We start from the raw sequence: 19,997 nt of genomic DNA on the forward strand, positions 1-19,997 counted from the left end.
GGCAGATACCCACCTCAAGTGGCAGGGCCGGTCTTCCCACCTCGGCCACCAACCACCGGGGCCAAAAGCAGGCCTTGCCTGGGGTGGGGATGGCTGCGATCCCAACAGATTTCTTAGGGAGAGGCCCGGCGAGGTTCCCAGCCTCCTAATTGTTTGCTGAAGGAGAAGGTGGGTGAGATTCATTAGCACCTTGGTACATACTTACAGCGGTGACTCACTTCCCTGATAAAGGTTTACAGCCGCCTGCCCTCCCGGTGGCAGGTGTCGCTCGGACAGTCCAGCGCGGCTCTGCCCTCCCGTCGCCATCTCCCCTGCGGAGCCCATGGCCATGTCAGCCCCGGCGGCCAGAGTAGCCCGGCAGCGGGCGGCAGCCGAAGGTCTTGGCTCCCACCAGAAAGCCGTGAAGTACTTGGGCCAGGACTTCGAGAGCCTGAGGCGGCAATGCTTGGACTCAGGGGTCCTCTTTAAGGACCCAGAGTTCCCCGCATGCCCGTCCGCCCTGGGCTACAAGGATCTGGGACCACACTCCCCCCAAACCCAAGGCATCGTCTGGAAACGGCCCAGGGTAAGTAGCCCGGCCCGTGGCTGAGTGTCACACAGGACGGAGGGCCTTCATGTCTGCTGAAGGAGACATGCTGAGGGAGAAATCATTCCTCCGGATCCTAAGTTCCTCGGTCCCATATTTCAGAACCCCCTCCCCCGCCCTCCTTTAAACCCTTTTCAGAGGCAGTGAGGGATAGAGGGAAGAGCACCCCTGGGCTTTGGAAGTGGACAACTTAGGTTCGAACCCCAGCTGGGCCTTCCTTGCATAGCTGATCTCTGTGAGCCTCAGCTTTCTCATCTGTGAAATGGTGCCCAAGGGCAGGGGGTGGGAACCGTCCTCCCCAAACCTCGGCCCATGGCCTCCTGCTCCATGCCCCTGTCACATGATCTGAGCTGCGGGATCCGAGCCCCTCTGCAGGGTGGGTGTGAGACCAAGAGAATCAAGGGCTCTGTCCTGTGTCCGGCGCACAAAACGGGTCACAAGGGACCACATTCAGTGGCCCCTGGCCAGGCCCCCTTCTGTCTTCTCAACCACGATGGGAAAACCAAGCCGTGGGACCTGTGTTCTCGCTGGTGGTGGCGGAGGGAGCGTGAGGAGAGAAGGGCTCTTCGGCTGTGGTCAGGACCACCGGCCAGCTCCGGTTACCTCTGCCCGGTCGCTGTTCTTCCTGTCCGGTCTGCACACAGTTCCCACGGCCGGAGGGACCCCCCCGCCCTGCTCCCTGCAGCCCGCCACGGCCCACCTTCCCATACCCCCGAAACCTGTGCGGCTTGTCCAGGGTGTAGGCAAAATCCGGGCCAGGAATCTGTTTCATATTCTCATTTCAAGAGGTGATTCCACGGACAGGTATGTTTCGTGCCGGGGGCTGGCTGCGCCCTGGTGGGGACGGTGGTCAGGGAGTCGCGAGGAGCAACTGTGGTCTCGGCACTGATGGAGACGGTGGGGAGACAGGCGCGTGAATCAAGCACGGACACCCCGGGAAGAAAGACAGAAGTGCTCCACGGGACCAGCCACGAGCTACGGGACCCCGGGGTGTCAGGAGGGTGGGCTCTAGTGGACCTGGAGGACCCCAAGGAGCCTGGGGTGGGGGAGACGGGGTTGAGGGGTCCCGCCTGGCCCTAATGAGTTCACTTGCTCCGTTGCGCCCTCCCTCCCCACTCTGTCTCTCTTCTCCTTCCTTCCTTTCCTCTTTCTAATTGTGGTAAAACACACGTAACGTTAAGACTTGCCATCGTAACTGGTGTTAAGTGGGCATCAAGAACATGGACACTGCTGTAGCCATCCCACCACCACCTCCAGAGCATTGCTCATCTTGCAAAATGGAGCCTCCGTCCTCACTCAACGCCGGCCCCTGCCCCTCGCTCCCTAGCTCCTGGGGCCACCGCTTGACTTTCCGTCTCCGTGAGTGTGGCCGCTCCAGGGAGTCCCACAGTATTTATCTCACTCATCACGATGCCCTCCAGGTTCATCCACGGGGTAGCGGGTGCCCGATGTCCTTCCTTTCTAAGGCTGAAGATGATTCTGTTGTATGCGTACCCCACGTGCTTCGTAATCCATTCGTTAATCGAGGGACATTTGGGTTGCTTCCACCTTTTGGTTCTTACAGATCATGCTTTTATGAATACGCTGTTCAAATATCTCTTTGAGACCATGCATTCAATTCTTTGGGATGTATACTCAGAAGTGGAGTCACTAGATCACTTGGTGATTCTGTTTTTGGTATTTTTTAAAGAAACAAAGTGTACTTTTTTTAGTTTCTTTTTAAAGAAAGTTTTTATTTAAGTTCCAGTTATCATACGGTGTTATACGGGTTTCAGGTGTACTGTGTAGTGATTCGCCACCCAGTGCTCGTCACAACAGGTGCACCCCTTCATCCCCATCACCTGTTTCCGCATCCCCCACCCCCTCCCCTCTGGTGACCAGCAGTGTGTTCTCTTGGTTGGCCTCTCTCTCTTTTTTCCCTTTGCTTGTTTGTTGCGTTTCTTAAATTCCACGTATGAGTGAAATCATAACGCTATTGGTCTTTCTCTGATCGACTTATGTCACTTACCATTATACTCTCTAGCCCCATCCGAGTCATTGCAATGGCAAGATTTCTTTCTTTTTCATAGCTGAGTAATATTCTGTTGTATGTGATACACATACCACATCTTTATCTATTCATCAATACATGGACCCTTGGCTGCTTCCATATCTTGGCTATTGTAGATAATGCTATGGATAAAACATCAGGGTGCATGTATTTCTTGAATTAGGATTTTTGTATTCTTTGGGTAAATACCCAGCAGTGCTTTTACTGGATTGTAGGGTAGCTCTATTTTTAACTTTTTGAGGAGCCTCCATACTGTTGTCCAGAGTGGCTGCACCAGTTTGCATTCCCACCAGCCGTGCACGAGGGTTCCTTTTTCTCGTCCACGTCCTCGCCAACACCTGTTGTTTCCCAATTTGCTAATTTTAGCCATTCTGACCTGTGTGAGGTAGTGTCTTATCGTGGTTTTGATTTGCGTTTCCCTGCTGATCAGTGATGTTGAGCATCTTTTCATGCGTCTGTTGGCCATCTGGATGTCTTCTTTGGGCAACTGTCTGTTTGAGTCATTTGCTTGTGTTTAAACTGGGTTCTTGGCTCTTCTGTTTCACTGGCTGAATTTCAGGGAGACACCTGACTATGTCGGTCTCAGGGGCTTCACACCAGTGGCTCTGATGACCCTGCTTCCCGCAAAGGCGTTGACTTTTACCTGCCTTTAGGGGAAAGCAGATGGGATTGGCTGAACATCCATGTATAGATGCATTCGCCCTCTTGATGATAGATGAAGCTTGCTACTTAGATCTGTTTTCCGAAATCATAAAATTTGGCATTTTGCCGCTTCCAGGTGTTTTTGCCTATTTTTGGCCTATTTTTTTTAAAGATTAAAAAAAACTTGTTTGAGAGAGAGGGAGTGCCAGCACAAGTAGGGGGAGTGGGGGAGAGAAGCAGGCCTCCCGTGGAGCAGGGAGCCCGATGCAAGGCTCCATCCCAGGACCCCGGGACCATGACCTGAGCTGAAGGCAGGTGCTTAACCGGCTGAGCCACCCAGGTGCCCCTATTTTTAAGCTGCTGAACGGAAGGTCTGCTTGGGCTCTTGTTCTAAAGGTTGAAGACAGGCTTGCCCAGATTGAAGATCTCAGGGTCAAGTTTGGGTTCTCATGACTCTACGGTGATTTTCCCCGTAGCATTGGGCAAGAGCGGCAGTGCTTCAGCAGACGCCATGGAGGCGTGCGAGACCAGGGAACCTCTCCGCAGAGCCCCCATGTGCTCTCCTTCCTCCCTTCCCCGACCCGCCGCGTCCCTGCCCAGCCTGGGCCTGTGGTGCGAGGGCTGCCCGGCGTGCGTGGGCCCGAGTGCGGCCCGGTGGATGAGACTCTTCTTTGTGCGTTTCTGTCAGTGAGCAGTTTGTTGATCTTCAGGAGAAATGCAGAGCCGTGAGCGAGGTGAGGTCAGCTGCACCGTAAGGACCCAGGAAGTGGCCAGTCCAGGTTAAGGGAGATGTGGAGGGTGTGACTGCTGGGAGATTAGGGTTCAGATAAGGGGACAGGCCCCCCTCCGGGGCTGCCACCCTTCCTCCAGCAGCTGCCTCTGGACTATGAATTGGGGGTTTTCAGTTCAGCCGTATTTGTGTGCAGGTCATGTGCAGACGTGGGTGCAGAGGCTCCGAGGAGCTCTCTCTAGTCGGAGGGAGACAGCAGGAGGGCTGTTGGGCAGCCCGTGGCTGTGAGTCCGGGTTCGGTCGTCAGGTGATTGGGATTCTGGTCCCTTCGGTGCCGTTCACTGGCCCTGTGGCGGGGGTGAGTTCCTGACCTCCCCAGGACTCCGTTCCCCCCCCCGTAAAAGGGCAATAATGACGTTACTTACCTCGCGGGGTTTAGCACGGTGCCTGGCACGTCACTGAGCTTAGGACTCTCTGTTATTCATGTCAGAGGGTGAAGCTCACACACGACGAAATGCAGGGGAGCTCAGGGGAGGAGGCACTTGAACCTGACCGTGGTATCGAGGACGGTTAACTACGCGGACATGCGGACATTCGAGCAGGGCCGGAAGGAGCAGGGCAGGAGGGCCCAGGCGGGCCGTGAGCGCGCGTCCAGGGCAAGCACGGCCTGAGGAAGGCGGTAGTCCCTGGTGATGAGAGAGCCAGCACCAGGGAGACCGAGCTGAGGCGGGAAGCTCCAACGGGGCCGGGCCCTGGAGGGGCAGGCTGCCGGGCTGTGACGTGGCTGTAACATCCTGGCGATGGTGACCACGGTGGCAGCAGCACGGGGCGTCCCGCAGCGCTGGGCCAGAGCTTCCGGATCGGCCCCGGGGAGTGCGGCCACTGCCTGCCGGACTCCCCGCGGTGCCCGGGGCTCCCCGTGCCCTGCGTCAGGGGCTGATTCCGGCCCGAGTAATTTGTGTCTGTGGCGTGGCAGTGAACGCGGTTACTGAGAAGACACGAGCTTGTTCCGAAGGACGAAGGGTGGGGCGTGGGAGGCCGCCTCCCCACACCGCTCTGCCTGCCACTTTACCCCGCCTCTGCCACCCGAGGGTCGTGGCGACGGGAGGACTCTGCGATGGCTTGCATGGCCTGTGAGCCGCCGCGCTTCCCCTCTGCCTGTAGACCACCCCACGCCCTTCTGCCATAAGCCGCGAAATCGCCGCGGGCCTGTGAGAACTGCTCCGTCTCCCACACTGGGTGCAAGATGTTAGCAGGACATGCGGACCCATTAGATCTGAGTCGCTGCGGCCGACACCCCGTGAGCTGTGTGGCCCGTGAGGTTGGCTTGTGCGGGTCGGGGGAGCCATCGGGGTCGTCATACTCCGTGGCTGGTGGTTGAAGCCGGGTTTGGGCAATGCCCCAGGAGGGCATCATGGTGTTGCCACAGGAAGGGGGATCGTTCAGAGCGTTGAGGACCCTGGCGGCGGAGGGCTCCCTGACTCAGATGGGCGAGCAGAGCAGAGCAAGGAGAAGATGACGGAGGAGGAGTATGTAGAAACGTGAGGACAAGGTCAAGGGCGAGGAGGGATTCAGAAGCTGAGGGAAGAGAGCTCCAGGAGGGGCGAGGGGGAGGGAGCAGTCAGCACCTGGGGCAACGGCGCCCCTTCTGTGGTTACTGGCCAAGGGGAAAGCCAGATTTCAGGATGAGCGGGTGGTGGGAGGGGACGATATTTTAAGAGGGTTTTTAAGGAGCAAGATTCTGTGAGACCCCGTTCGGTGCCTTCTCTTCCCTTCCTTCTCAACGAAGCAGCATCTTCTTTTTTATTTTATTTTATTTTATTTTATTTTATTTTATTTATTTATTTGACAGAGAGAGACACAGCGAGAGAGGGAACACAAGCAGGGGGAGTGGGAGAGGGAGAAGCAGGCTTCCTGCCGAGCAGGGAGCCCGATGCGGGGCTCAATCCCAGGACCCTGGGATCATGACCTGAGCCGAAGGCAGACGCTTAACGACTGAACCACCCAGGCGCCCCCAAAGCAGCATCTTCTTTTTCAAATGAAATTTAATGTGATTTTTTTGTCCCTCCTTTTTTTAAAAAAAGATTTTATTTGTTTATTTGACCCAGAGAGAGAGAGAGAGGGAGAGAGAGACTGAGCACAAGCAGGGGGAGGGGCAGAGGGAGAGGGAGAAGCAGACTCCCCACTGAGCAGAGAGCCTGATGCGGGACTCGATTCCAGGATCCCGGGATCATGACCTGAGCCGAAGGCAGACGCTTCACCAACCGAGCCACCCAGGCATCCTGTCCATCCCTTTTTAATTATTAATTTTCCAAATCTCTCCACCTTCCGAATTTGCAGCTTTGAGAACACCTAGCTTGGCTGATGCCAGGTCTCTGTCTAAATTTGGGAGATCGCAGAAGCAGGAAACAAATAAGATGGAAGGTCGGCCCCCCAGAGGGCTGGTGAAGAGCTAGCAGAATTTACGAGGAAATTCTAAGGCTCGCTCTGCTAGGAAAGAATGTACAAGACATTTGTGATAAAAACAGGTGTACGTGTCGTGTGCTTTTATGTGGACAGTTTCTGGAAGAATACATAGGAAATGTGAACAGCGAGGAATCTGAATGCAAGAGATTTCTGTTTTATGGCATTATTTACTTAGACTTTTTAAAAACTTATGCGCATATATTACTTTTTCAACAAAACACAAGTGAATGAATTTTTTTAATCTTTGGAAGAAAGGAAAGCCAGCCCAAAGGCACTGTTTCTGCCTACTTAGGCAGGAGCTGGTGACCTTGTGCAGGGAGGGCTGTGGGGCTGCCACCGCAGGACCCGGTTCCCGGCGCCAGCCCGGCCGTCTGCTTCCCTGTGTGTTCTGATGCACCTGCAGTCAGTCACGCCCAGGGGCCCCTTTGCCTCTGACCGTCTGCCTGGCTAGCCAGACCCCCTGTCCTTCTGCTCCTAGACCCTGCCTTTCTAACGGATGGGCGGGCGTTCTCTTCCATCCAGAGAGACTTCCAGACGCACCCTGTCCCGGGCATTTCTCACGTTCCCCCTTCGCGCACAAGCCCGCACCCGTTCTTATGCGCTCAGCTTTTCTCCGACTTTTCCGTGAAGCTCAGTCCGGGTTTCCCACGCAGGCTGGATGCACCTCAAGTGTGAGGACCGTCCCCTTCTTCCCTTCCCCACGTTGCCCTCGTGCCTGCCCGCCCTGTGCAGTGGTGTGTGCGTGCACGGGGTGGGCGCCCAGCAATCCTGCTGGCTAAACGGGGAAGACAGTGCCTCGCTGGGCCCCAGTGGCGCCCCAGGGCCGGTGCCACCCTGACGGGAGGGAGTGGAGGGAACATGGGTCAGCTGCGTGAACACACCCGACACCTCAGCGTCTCCGTCAGCTCCTGGGGCCATCTGCACGTCTTCGGGCAGTTAATGAGAGTGCACAGCATTTAGTTAGCGTGTGGAACATTGATCTAATCCTCTCTGTGCAAATAGGGGTGTTGTCTGAGAGTGAGGTCATATTGCAGCACATTAGCGCCTCGGCTTCTGCCCTTCTCCCACCACCGTTCACACCCACCTCCGCGCAGCACAGACGCTGGTGGATGGCGGGGAGGCAGGCTGCGGCTGCTGCCCTGCACCCCTGCCCTGCACCCCTGCCCTGCACCCCTGCCCTGCATCCCTGCCCTGCACCCCTGTCCTGCACCCCCGCTCTGCATCCCCGCCCTGCACTCCTGCCCTGCACCCCTGCCCTGCATCTCTGCCCTGCACCCTGTCCTGCACGCCCTGCACCCCTGCCCTGCATCCCCCCTGCACCCCCACCCTGCACCCCTGCCCTGCATCACCGCCCTGCATCCTTGCCCTGCATCTCTGCCCTGCACCCCTGCCCTGCACCCCTGTCCTGAACGCCCTGCACCCCTGTCCTGCACGCCCTGCACCCCTGTCCTGCACCCCTGCCTTGCATGCCCTGCACCCCTGCCCTGGATCCCCGCCCTGCATCCCTGCTCTGCACCCCTGCCCTGCACCCCCTGCACCCCCGCCCTGCACGCCTGCCCTGTAGCCCTGCCCTGCATGCCCTGCACCCCCGCCCTGCACCTCCGCCCTGCACCCCCGCCCTGCACCCCTGCCCTGCACACCCCGCCGCGTCCTCCTTCGCTGGGCTGCAGAGTCCTCAGCAGCAGTGCGAGGGGCGTGCAGTAGGTGGCCTGGCCTCCTCCCGGCTCCGCTCTGACCCTGGAGCTCCCTGACCCTGGCTACCACCAGTGCTGGCCATCTTGTGACTCATGCTTTGTCCTACTTGCTTTCAGGAATTGTGTCCCAGCCCCCAGTTTATCGTGGGCGGAGCCACACGCACAGACATCTGTCAGGGGAGTCTAGGTGAGTAACCGACTATTTGGGGCGAGGGCGGCTATGTGTGTAACGAGTAAAGGGACTTGACATCACATCTGCGATGTTTTGTGTGGGTCTGTGCTCCTCGCATGGGTCTGTGATGCTAGAACTGTGGCTCCTTTGGGGAGATCTCTGCAGGCCACCAAACCCCTTCCACACAGGAGTAACGGGCCAGGATTGTAGGCACACGTGGACAGCGGGCTGTGTGGTGCTTTGACAGTCGTTGCCTGTAAGTGGGCACAATTCGCCGGATGGAGTGGCCATGTCCACATGACTGTGGGCTGTCCCAGCAGATGCTTTAAAATGAGTGAGAAAACAAGAACCCCATCTTCCAGCCGAGCTCTCTTTCAGAGCCGGGCACCCCCTCCCGGGACAGCGGCAAAACCAGACTTGGAGACGCAGGTACCTGGGAAACAGTCTTACCTGTGAAGATCAGCAAAGCAAACAGAAGATCCGCATCCACACAGACCCGAAACCCCTTTCCTTTCAGGAAGGTGCCCTCCTTCCTTTTCCTTCTCTTCAGCCTGCTGGAACCCTTTATGAATCTGAAATTCACGGCATTTAATTTCAAATGCTTCCCATGTCCTGGCCTTAAGGAGTGTAGCTAGCCGACACGCCCTCAGCCAGAGCTCGTGGAGTGGGAGTGCAGAGCCGCAGGAATGGTCCAGGCGTCCCTCACGGGCGTGCACCCACTGCCCAGAGCCGCGGCCTCTGTGCCCCAAGCCCTTGTGCCATTCGAGCCGTTTGCGGTGGCTCAGGGTGGGGGGAGTGGGGGCAGTGTCCTGCCCCTTCTCCTTCTGCCTTTTTACTTGGAGCTCAGTGTTTAACCTAATTAGCACGTGTCTCTGGAAACAGAGCTCTGAATGTACGCCTTTAACAGCTTCTCGTTACAGATGTTTTAACTTCAGAAAAGCTATTTAGTAAGTGCCTTTTAATTGTTGGCTTGAGTAGAGGTTCCCTTGAATAGTTTTGAGCAAGTAGAGAAGTGGGCTTCCGGAGGAGGCCTGGGCGTTGCCGTGGCGAGTGCGTGCAGCCTGCTGGGCACAAATGGACCCAACCGCTCTCTGAATCCAGCTCGTGGGAAGGAAGTGGGGCCGCCAGCAGGTGCCCCGAGGTGTGCCCAGCGCGCGGTGGCTTTGCGTGAACGGAGCAGAAGGGGGCTGAGGGCCTGGAGCGAGGCTCAGCAGGTGGAAAGGTGGCTGCCCCTGGGTGCGGGGGTCCGAGCCAAAGCAGCCGAGAGCCAGCCGGGCCGCCCCACGCGGTGGGCGGAGGCTCCCCATCAGAGAGCGGTGCCAGGTGCCGCTCGGGGAGCGGGCGCACCGCCAACAACATGTGTTCAGAACTTTAGAGTCTGACACCACCCAGTGGGGTCTACTCTGGGTTTAAAACATTTTTATTACTCTTGCTTACAGTTATTTTATTACTATTTTGAATACACGGGTTAAAACCCTCGGAAGTTGTGCCGTGACGAGTCCGCTTCCCGCCTCTCTCCTCCCGTGCTCGCTGCCCTGTGACCGTTTTCTGCTCTTCCAGCAAATTCAAGCAAATCCAAATTCTTGTTTTTTTCGATGCTTTCTTGCATTGGAGGTAGCAGACCGTGGACGCTGCTGGGCACCTGTTTGTTCTTATTCCTCTTACAAAGACGTGTCTCTGTGTCTCGTGGGTGGGGCCTGGGCAGAGGGCAGAGGGGCGTCCGAGGGATGGAGGCTGGCCACCGGGGAGGCCGGGGCTGTGGTGCAGGGCCCTGGGAACCCAGGCCAGCTGCTGTCTCCAGGGTCAGAAATGTCTAGCTCTGCCTCTGCAGGGGTGCCGGCAGGGGTGAGGGCTGGCGCTGGCATGGTTTGGAGGGAAGGAAGAGTGGTATAACTATGGGGCTCGAGGGCCTGTAGGAGGTCAGGAGGTTACCCTGGCATGGAGCGGGCGGAGGCCGGGGGTGCTGCTGAACATCCCACAACGCTCGCAACAGCCCAGCATCATGCGGCTTGAGCATCAGCAGGTTTGAGAGATCCTGTTGTAGCTGGACCCACTCACGTCCCAGGGGCCCGAGGGCTAAGGCAGTAAGAAGCTCTAGGTCCAAATCTGGTTCTGGTCTTACCGGCTGTTTTCTCTCCTGCTTGGCGCAATTGACTGCACAACGGCTAAGCCCTGAGATCCTCTCACTAGTCGTCAAGATACGAGTTTCCCAATCCCTCCGACACTTTCATACGGACGAGGTTTCCTTCACTTGGCACTGTAGGCCGGGGTCCGTGAGACGTCTGTGGCCCAACAGCCGCCTCCTCAGCGTAGCCAGCTAGCTGGGGGTGTCGACAAAGCCAGAGGACCCACAAGTGAGTGTGTTTTAACCGCGGCCAGAGGCAGGATGAACCGGGAGGCTGGAAGGCGTGCTGTGGGGGTGGGGAGTAGCGGGGGAGGCCCCTGGGATGGCTTGGTGTGATGTCAGAGCTGAACGGCGCCTGCTTGTGAACTCTGAGCCGGCAGAGGAGGCCTCCTCCACCATCAAATGCCGAAGGTGGATTTTTACAAACAAGCCCATGTGAGCAGGCCAGCATCTGCGTCAGGGTCAGACGTGAGGTCAGTCGGCACAGCCTTGCTTGCTCCCCTGGTTTGTTCTCTGCCTGCCGCCGACTCCCGCTGACTGCGAGGGGGAGGGAAACGCAAGCCAGCCGATCACAGGTGTTTCCACCTGTCTCCGAAAGGTTCCCATCTCTTTTGGATAAACGTTCCGCATCCAATCGCCTTTTTTGGGTGGTTTCTTGCTTCTTTAAGGCCGGCCCATCTCCAGCTTCCCCACGACGGCGCCCAGATGTGAGGAAGGCCAGAAAACCCCTGGGTGACCCCAGAGGGTGTCCTGGATCCCACTCAGTTCTGACGCACTGTCTGCCCAGACAGGGTGAGAGCCCCACAGGCTAGGGGCTCAGCCCCACGAGATTGTCCCCTCACACCTCAGACCTCAGGCTCCTGTTCCCATTGTCACCTGGGCTTCTGACCCATCAGCTGTAGATGGAGGGCCCCCAGAGCTCAGAGCATGGGTTCCTATAAGAGATACAGCTCAGGAACTGCCAGATGGAGGAGAGGCATGGGGTGAGGTCTGGGGAAGGGGCTTCCCTTCGGGGTGCTGATCTCCCTAAATCTGCACACGTGCACCAGGCTGGAAGCCTCTGGGTATTTATGGAGGCTTCATGACAGAGGCCTGATAGACGAAATCACTGGTTCTGGTGATAGGCTCCCAGGTCAGGGGGTGGGGGTGGCTCTGAAAGCTCCAGCCCACTCATCCTGGGGTTGGTTCCCCTGGCAACCAGTTGGGTCACCTAGGGGCTTTCCAAAGCCACCTCGTTAACATAACAAAAGAACTGTGCTTTCTCCCACTGCGTAGAAAGCAACCTAGGGTTTCAGGAGCTCTGAGCCCAGAAACAGGTCTAAGACCCAGCCTGCATTTGTTATTATAAATCACAGCGTCCCGGGCTGGCTGGTGCTGGTGCCGGAGCTGTCCCCGGGGTCCTGGCTGGCCCCCAGGGGGGTGCGACTGTGCAGGGTCAGGCCCATTCTCCCCCCCGGGGGGCGCTCCCAGGTCCTACCCTGAAGCCACCACAGCTCCGGGTGGGATGGACCTGCCCGGTTCTCCCTGTCCCGGGTGGCTGCCATCTCCCCTCCTCTCTGCCTCCAGGCCCTGTGCCGCCACCCTCTTTGCTGCTGCCAGTCATCCTGCTCCCGGGGTCCCCGAGAATGCCCTCTGCTTTGGCTTCATCTTCACCCTATCTGCGGCTTTACTGTTCTTCCTGCTCCTGCCACTCATCAGCCTCACGAAGGGACTACTGCAGGAGTCCCAGCACCTGACCTCTTCTCTGTCCCTGCTCCCCTCCCCTGTCCTTCTGCCGGTGGCCCAGGGGCAACTCTACTTCTCCTTGCTGTTTGGGAAGTGCCCATAAGCTGGAGCCTGAGCTCTTGCTACCTATGGTTTATAATAACATTAGGTGTTCAGACCTAAAGGGAATTTCTGATTTAGCCCTTTCTATTCTAACAAAGCCTGACTCAGGATGACTGTCTCTTGGTGGACTTAAAACCAGAGTCCCTCATTGTTAGGGTTGGGGTCTGTTTACTGGAAGCCCCGAGGCTTATGGGTGGAGGGGGTGGAGGGCTCTAGGGGATCATTATTTAAGTGGAATTAAAAAATCACTTTTTTGTTTTAATAACTATTAAACCCATTGTATGTATAACCTGAGTAAGGAGTAGAAAAAACAAAGCTCAGGTGGTTCCCCGACTTCCCCTGAGGTCAGTGACCCAGGACCCCCCCATTCTAGCTCCGTGGTTAGCCCAAACTCTAACCCATGGCCAGATCTTGCTGGAAGGTGGCCGCAAGGAGGGACTTGTCCATCAAAATTTTTCCCAGGTTTTCCACCCACCTTATTCTTGGCTGCTTCTGGAAATTAAAACTATGGTCTAAGGTCAAAGCCGCGTCCCAACGGAGAAGAACCCAGCGAACGTGCCACAGGCTTCCAGGCAGGTCCCCAGACAAGTTCCTGAAATGTTCTGAGCAGAATAGATGTCCATCCTCCCAAGAGGACTCTTTGAAGGGGCACTGCTGACTTGGATGTATTCCTGTCCCGATAATCCTCACACACCTGACACAGCCCCTGGCAGGAATCCAAACCCCTGCGTAGCCGCTGCCCCTGCTCGGAGCCCTGCACTTGCCGCGGGTGCCAGGAGGACCTGCGAGATGTCACGAGTGAGGCAGATGAAAAGAAAATTAAGCTCCTCCAGCTGGGCAGCTCCGTTTGATGTCAGCAACTGGGGGTTGCGTAGTTTCCGTGCCTTGAATTGTAATGTGTGAGGAGTGCTCTAGGTGGGCTGATGGAGGCACTGAGCCAGGAGCACGAATGTCAGAGGGGCCACGAGGACGCGTGTGTCACGAGGGACTGTGGGGCGGTCACCCTGTCAGCTCCCCTGGGACCTGTGCTGGGAGCCTCCCTCATCATCTCCCCCATCCCCAGATGCTGGCGGGGGTGGGAACCGTCAGGCCTAGTGCATGTCTTCTTGGGCCCCCTGTCCCCACAGACCAGGGAGACTCAGGAGCAAACAGGCAGGGGTCACTGGGGGCTTGCCTAAGAACAAACTGTAATCCATCGAGTCATTCAGACACTTGCTGTTCATCAAGTGTTTATTGGGCCCCTACTGTGTGTCAGCCGCCTGCTGGGGATGCCAGGAATCCACAACCTGGCTGGCTGGAGGGCCCCAGGGAAGGTGCTGGGGGGCCCTGGGAGGGCACTGGAACCCTGGGAGGTCACTGGGGCCTCAGGAGGTTGCTGGGGTTCTGAGAGGGCTCTGGAACCCTGAGGAGGGCATTGGGGCCCAGGGAGGGCACTGGAACCCCAGGAGGTCACTGGAGTGCCCCAGGAAGTCACTGGGGCCCTGAGAGGGTGCTGGGGGCCCCTGGAGGGCGCTGGGGGGCTCCGGGAGGGCACTGGAACTGTGGGAGGTCACGGGGCCCCGGGAGGGAGGCGGGGTCGCCGCAGCTCCACCGAGTAGCTGACGTGCAAGCAGGTGCTGTGACCCGAGGTGGCTTGTGATCGGTGCGCAGAGCTTAGATTCGGTCTTCAGGAAACAGAAACAGAGTGACTCGTGGCCGGAGAGAAGGGGAGGGGAGAGGCCACAGGTGGCAGGGCCATGAGGACTTGTCAGGGGAGGGAACAAAGCAGCCCCCGGCGGGAAAGGCCAGGGCAGGCGCATCTGAGTTTTCCTGGAGGGCAGGTTCTTGGTGGGCGCAACGGAGGAAAGCTGGACACGTGGGTGGGATCTGTATCGTCCTCTGTCCTTGCATCCTCCACCCCAGCCATCGATGGTTAGAGGTGAAACGGTCAGTGTCCGGGGACGAAGGGGGGAGCAGGGAACTTCCTGTCCGGAGGACAAGACTTGGAGTGAAGCAGCGGGAGACGCCGTGACCTTCAGACACGGGAGGACATGGTGCATCTGATGCAGGAGGGCAGGGGTGACACAGGCTGGGCTGAGCGGGACGCTGAGGTCAGACAGGGCAGGGACGTGCGCCCGCCTGACCAGTGTGTCCCTGTGACCCGGTGCAGGTGACTGCTGGCTGCTGGCCGCCCTGGCCTCCCTGACCCTGAATGGAGAGCTGTTTCGCCGCGTGGTCCCGGGGGGCCAGGATTTCCAGCAGAACTATGCGGGGATCTTCCGTTTTCAGGTACTGTGCTCATGGCCCTGGACACCATGGGTGACCCTGCGGCTACATGGGGTTCAGGATGCAGTCAAAAATCTGTGTGTCATTTTGGATTCCCCCAAATCTTCACCCCTGATGGCCAGCAGTTGACCTGAAGCCTTCCCGAGAATACAGTCGACCCACACACGTTTCGTATGTCAAGTGTATTATATACTGTGTTCTTAGCATAGAGTAAGTCAGAGAAAAGAAAATGTCGGTAAGAAATCATAAGGAAGAGGACACACGTTTCAGGACTGTGCTCTACTTATCAACCAGCCCTTGCTGTTCAGAACGTGTCGTTCGGGGGTTCTTCCCATGCCCTTGGGTCCCACCCCACATCCCCAAACCAGAGACCCAGCAGCCCTCGTCCAGCGGTCCCCGCAGGGGAGCCGGATGCTCCCCTGGTCTGAGAACTGCTGCTCCCACGCACCCTGCCCTCCCCGGCCCTGCGGCCTTGACGAGGAAAGGGGTCCCGAGGCGTGGGACCCACGCGGGCGCGTCTGCTCCTCACTGACACGCCAGACGCCACGTGTCCTGTGTTCTCTGGCCTCTCCTGTGAGCGTGAACGGAAGATGCAGAGCCTGCTCTCGGGGGGCTCGGAGCTCATCCCTTGGCACAGGGTGCTGTCTGAGGGGCCTCTGCCCCGTGTCCCCTGCCCCGCAGTTCTGGCAGTACGGCGAGTGGGTGGAGGTGGTCGTGGACGACAGGCTGCCCACCAAGGATGGGGAGCTACTCTTCCTGCACTCGGAGACGGGCAGCGAGTTCTGGGGAGCGCTGCTGGAGAAGGCCTATGCCAAGTGAGTACGCAGTTCGGGGCTGGGAGACCCCTGTGTCTCCGGAGGACCGCACCCACCCCGCCCCGAACTCGGGGTGCTGTGCTGAGTCCTCCCCAGCACCTGGACGCTGGGGCCAGGAGCTCTCGGCTCAGCGCTGCCCCCATGAGGGTGTGGATTAGGGGGGGCAAGATCTGCAGAGTCTTGGTGCCTCCACCTTCTCCTTCAAACTCCAAGGTCAGTTCCTAGGTCAAGGTGAATTTATTAAAGAATGATGAAGAGGAAGGGACAGGTGCACTTTGATGCCAGTCCTCACCCCCCTTCCTGCTGGCGTTCCATGTGGGAACCTTCTTTGTGGGTTCTCCTGTTGCATGTCACTTACCCTGTCCTGCAACCCCATTCCTTTCCAGCCCTCTTCCCAGAGCAAGCCCCTGGGGCTCTCTCCCCCAACCCCTGCCCAGGCTCCCAACCCCCAGGAACCCAGGGTTGGTGCTGGGAAAGCTGCACTTTGCTTCTTAAAAGGCGGGGGGGCGGGGGGTGGTGGTGGTGTGGCTTGGTGGGAGGTGGCCCGAGATTCGTTCCTGCAAACTGCGGCCAGGGCTCCCTGCTGACCCAACACAAAATTGTCTTCCGGTCCACTCTGCATCCTAGCGCCAGCCCACGCGGGCCCCTCACTTGTGGATGATGCACCTTTTCTTTCTTTCCCCACAGGCTCAACGGTTCCTATGAGACTCTCACTGGAGGGTCCATGGTGGAGGGATTTGAGGATCTCACTGGTGGCATCTCTGAGTTTTATGATCTGAAGAATCCCCCAGCCCACCTGTTTCAGATCATCCGGAAGGCCCTCCGTGCGGGGTCCCTGCTGGCCTGCTCCATTGATGTGAGTCTCTCTGCTCCCCCCTGAGTGGGGGGGAAGGGGCCAGAGCAGCGTCCGGGGCTGAACGGGCAAGTCTGGGGATGTACTGGTCCCAGACCTTATTAGTGGCTAGGAACTGGGGTGCACCGTGGGAGCCCCGGTCTGTAGTACTAGGGAATGGCCCTGAGAACAGAGCCCTGATCCCTGGATCCCGCATCCTACCTTCGCTGCTTCCCCTTTCGTGGGGCTTTAGGAAACAGATACACGAGGGGCATACTTGATGGACTTTGAGATCCCTGAGGAGAAGGGGAGTGGGTCTGGAATGAGGGTGTGTGCGCTGCCTGGGGGGCTGGCTGTCTGGGCCCTGGGGCGCGTGGACCCTGGAGCTGGTCTGTTGTCCCTGCCCCTGTCTGTCCCTGACCTGGTGACCTCGGACACGTGAACCGCACGTCTCTGCCAAATCTCAGCCCAAGTGTGCGTTTGATGGGGAGACGATACGGGGCCCAGAGGGGGGCCTGTGGAAGAGGAAGGGGGGAGACACTGGAGCAGCAGATTGGCCCAGAGCCGGCATCCTGGATAACTGGTCTTCTTCAGGCGGCATGGGGTCACTCGGGGAGAGCAGGTGACCTCCCAATTTCTGGTGGCATTTAAAGCCTGTAAGCCGTGCTCCGGTCTCCGGAGCCACATGGCGCCGGCCTGGAGCTGCAGGCCTGCTCAGAGGTCACCGCCTGCTCCCCGAGGTCACCAGCGCAGCTGCATCCCAGTGCCGCCCGGCGCCGGCCCCGATTGGGTCAGGGTCAGGGTCAGGGTCAGGGTCAAGGTCGGCCACCATCCGCGGACTTCCTTCCCAATCAGGTCTCCAGTGCAGCTGAAGCAGGAGCAGAGGTGACCACCTGCCAGAAGCTGGTGAAGAGCCACGCCTACTCTGTCACTGGGGCCCAAGAGGTAAAAGCTGGCCGGGGAGGTGAGGGGAGCAGGTGGTGATGCTGCACGTGTCCAGGTCGCCAGGGAGAGCCTCCCCCCACCGAGGTCCCTCTCTGGCTGCCCGGACGCTACCCGTGCATGGGCCGCTCTTGCTCACGGGCCCTTTGGACTCTTCCCCACTCGGGGATGGATCACGTGGCTGGTGTGAGCGACAGCTCCATGGGCTCTAGCGACAGGCAGATGAGATGTGGCTGGAGGCGGGAGGACGGTTTTGGAGAAAGTTGCAGAGATGATCCGTTAGATTCCATAGGCGGTCTAAGAAGTGTGTGTGCACAGGCGCAGTGCTTGAGACCAGTGGGACCCCGAAGGGGGTGAAGGCAGTGGTGTCGGCTCCCTCAGGATGGGGCACAGCGGCGGGAAGGAGCGGCCCTTTTCCTTCCTCGCCAACCCAAGCAGAAAGCATGGGCTGCAGTTTTCACTGTGTTTATTTACTATATTCTGCCCACTTGGAAAAAGTGTTGGCAGTGGCTCACAGTGAAGAGCGCAGACACAACCAAACCACGAAGCTGAAATAACCAGACAATCCAGGCGAAAGGCATGGCTGCCCTTGAGAAATGAACTTTGCTCTGAGCTTCCCGATGGCCAAGGCAAAAGGGAAATGCGATGAGATCTCAAGTTTTTGTTGTGTATCAAAACTGCACGGGTGCTTGTGTTTTGAAAACACACTCTTTAGTAAAGTCGTTCCCAAGTAGAGATTGAGCATGCGTGTGTAAGCGTGGGCCAGGGCATGATGGAGGACACAAAGGGAAGTAGGACACAGAAGACATAATGTTCATTGTGTCTGTGTGTGTGTGCAAAACGCTAGCGTGGGGGCTCTGGTGAGTGTTCAGCAAGCGGCCAGGGAAGGCAGTAAGTATGGGTTTGGTTCTAAGTATGGGCTCTGCAGACACACTGCCTGGGGGCCCATCCTCCGTCCACCACGTTCTGACCTAGGGTGATGTAATGCCCTGAGTCTAGGATTTCTGAGCTGTAAGAAAGATGGTAACAGCACCCAGCTCCTAGGACCGCCCTGAGGTCTCGATGTGGTGACAGTGTGTTTGAAAGGCTTAGCGCCATGCCTCATCCAGAGCGCATCCTCGCTGAAAGCTGACCACTGTGCTCTGCGCATTTACTGTCCTTTGGTCTGGTGGATTAAGAGTCAGTCTTAGTCAACTACAAAATCGAAATGCAAGTTAAAGCCGACACAAACTTGTTTGTGAGCCAGATGCATGGTTTATTCAACCAAATTGTGGAAAATAGAGCAGTTGGCCATGTCTGGAAAACATGCATTAAAACAGGAGTGTGGTTGTTTGGGGACATTTGGAAAGTGCGAGTCCTCAGGGGGCAGATACGGGCGGGGGTGCAGATGTGGGTGGGGGGCAGGCGTGGGGCAGACACAGGGCAGATGCAGGTGAGGGCAGACGCGGGTGGGGGCAGGCGTGGGCAGACGAGGGGTGGATGTGGGTCGGGGGCCGGCAGGGGGCACACATGGGCGTGGGGCAGGCGTGGGGCAGGCATGGGGCAGATGCGGGGGGAGGCAGACACAGGGCAGACGGGGGGCGGATGCGGGTGGGGGCAGATGTGGGGGGGGCACGCGGGGAGCAGATACGGGCGGGGGGCAGCCGGGAGGGCAGACTTGGGCGCCGGGTGGACTCTGGGCTGATGCGGGGCAGACGTGGGTGGGGGGGCGGGCGTGGGGCAGACGCGGGGTGGATGTGGGGCGGGCGCGGGGGCAGACGCGGGCGTTGGGTGGACGCGGGGCAGACGCAGGTGGGGGCAGACGCGGGCGGGGGGCAGGCGTGGGCAGACGCGGGGTGGATGCGGGTGGGGGGCAGGTAGGGGGCAGATGTGGGCGGGGGACAGGCGTGGGGCAGGCGTGGGGCGGATGCGGGTGGGGGGCAGACACAGGGCAGACGCAGGGCAGATGCGGGGCGGATGCGGGTGGGGGCAGATGTGGGCGGGGGGCACGTGGGGAGCAGATGCGGGTGCGGGGTGCACCCGGAGTGGGCGCGGGGCAGACGTGGGGCAGATGCGGGCGGGGGGCAGCCGGGAGGGCAGACTTGGGCGCGGGGTGGACGCCGGGCTGATGTGGGGCAGACGTGGGTGGGGGGGCGGGCGTGGGGCAGATGCAGGGCAGACGTGGCCGGGGGCGGGCACGGGGTGGACGTGGGGCGGATGCGGGGCGGGCGCGGGGCAGATGCGGGTGGGGGCAGTTGCGGGTGGGGGGCAGGCGGGGGGGCAGACGTGGGCGTGGGGCGGACACGGGGCAGATGCGGGTGGGGGCAGACGCGGGCGGGAGGCAGGCGCGAGGTGGACGCGGGGTGGACGCGGGGCAGTCACAAGCTCGGGGCAGCGGAGCCCAGTGGCTCAGGGGCTTCCGCGTGTGGACCTTGCAGGTGGATTTCCGGGGCCGTTCTGAGAAGCTGATCAGACTCCGGAACCCGTGGGGCGAAGTGGAGTGGACGGGGGCCTGGAGTGACGAGTAGGTTCTTTCTCCCTGTCCCCGTGTCCCCCTGCGGAAAGGCGTCACGCAAAACACGGTCCTGCGGAGACCCGTGGCGCGTGAGCGTGGCTGCGCTTTCCGAGGAAGTCGGCTGTCGAGGAAGGGGAACCGTGTGGGTCCCGCTGAGAAAGGCAGAGCTCGCGCTCTGGATTCTTGGCCTCCGGGCGTATGCTTGGCGTTGGCAGGTTTGGCCACTCCGTCTCTGGAAGGTTTGCCTGTTTCCCACCTGCCACACCGGGGTGATCGGACGCCTCCCACCGCACAGACCCTGGTCTCTGACAAACACCAAGCCCCCCAGCGCCCAGCTTAGGATCCGACTCCAGGGGC

At 59.0% G+C, this 19,997-nt stretch overlaps 1 protein-coding gene across 1 annotated transcript in view; it reads left to right on the forward strand.

The window, feature by feature from the left end:
- Positions 1–259: 259 nt before the first annotated feature.
- Positions 260–19,997, forward strand: part of LOC123845428 (calpain-8-like) — a 42,648-nt gene continuing 22,910 nt past the window's right edge. Inside the window, 7 exon segments of the mRNA XM_045876188.2 lie at positions 260–565; positions 8,286–8,355; positions 14,442–14,560; positions 15,239–15,372; positions 16,060–16,228; positions 17,060–17,149; positions 19,564–19,649. Of these exon segments, the coding sequence (XP_045732144.2) occupies positions 323–565; positions 8,286–8,355; positions 14,442–14,560; positions 15,239–15,372; positions 16,060–16,228; positions 17,060–17,149; positions 19,564–19,649 (911 nt within the window). The 5' untranslated portion in view covers positions 260–322.

Source organism: Mirounga angustirostris, unplaced genomic scaffold, assembly GCF_029215605.1.
Source record: "Mirounga angustirostris isolate CCGP_5_RB_7025 unplaced genomic scaffold, mMirAng1.0.hap1 SCAF_6, whole genome shotgun sequence".
NCBI lineage: Eukaryota > Metazoa > Chordata > Mammalia > Carnivora > Phocidae > Mirounga > Mirounga angustirostris.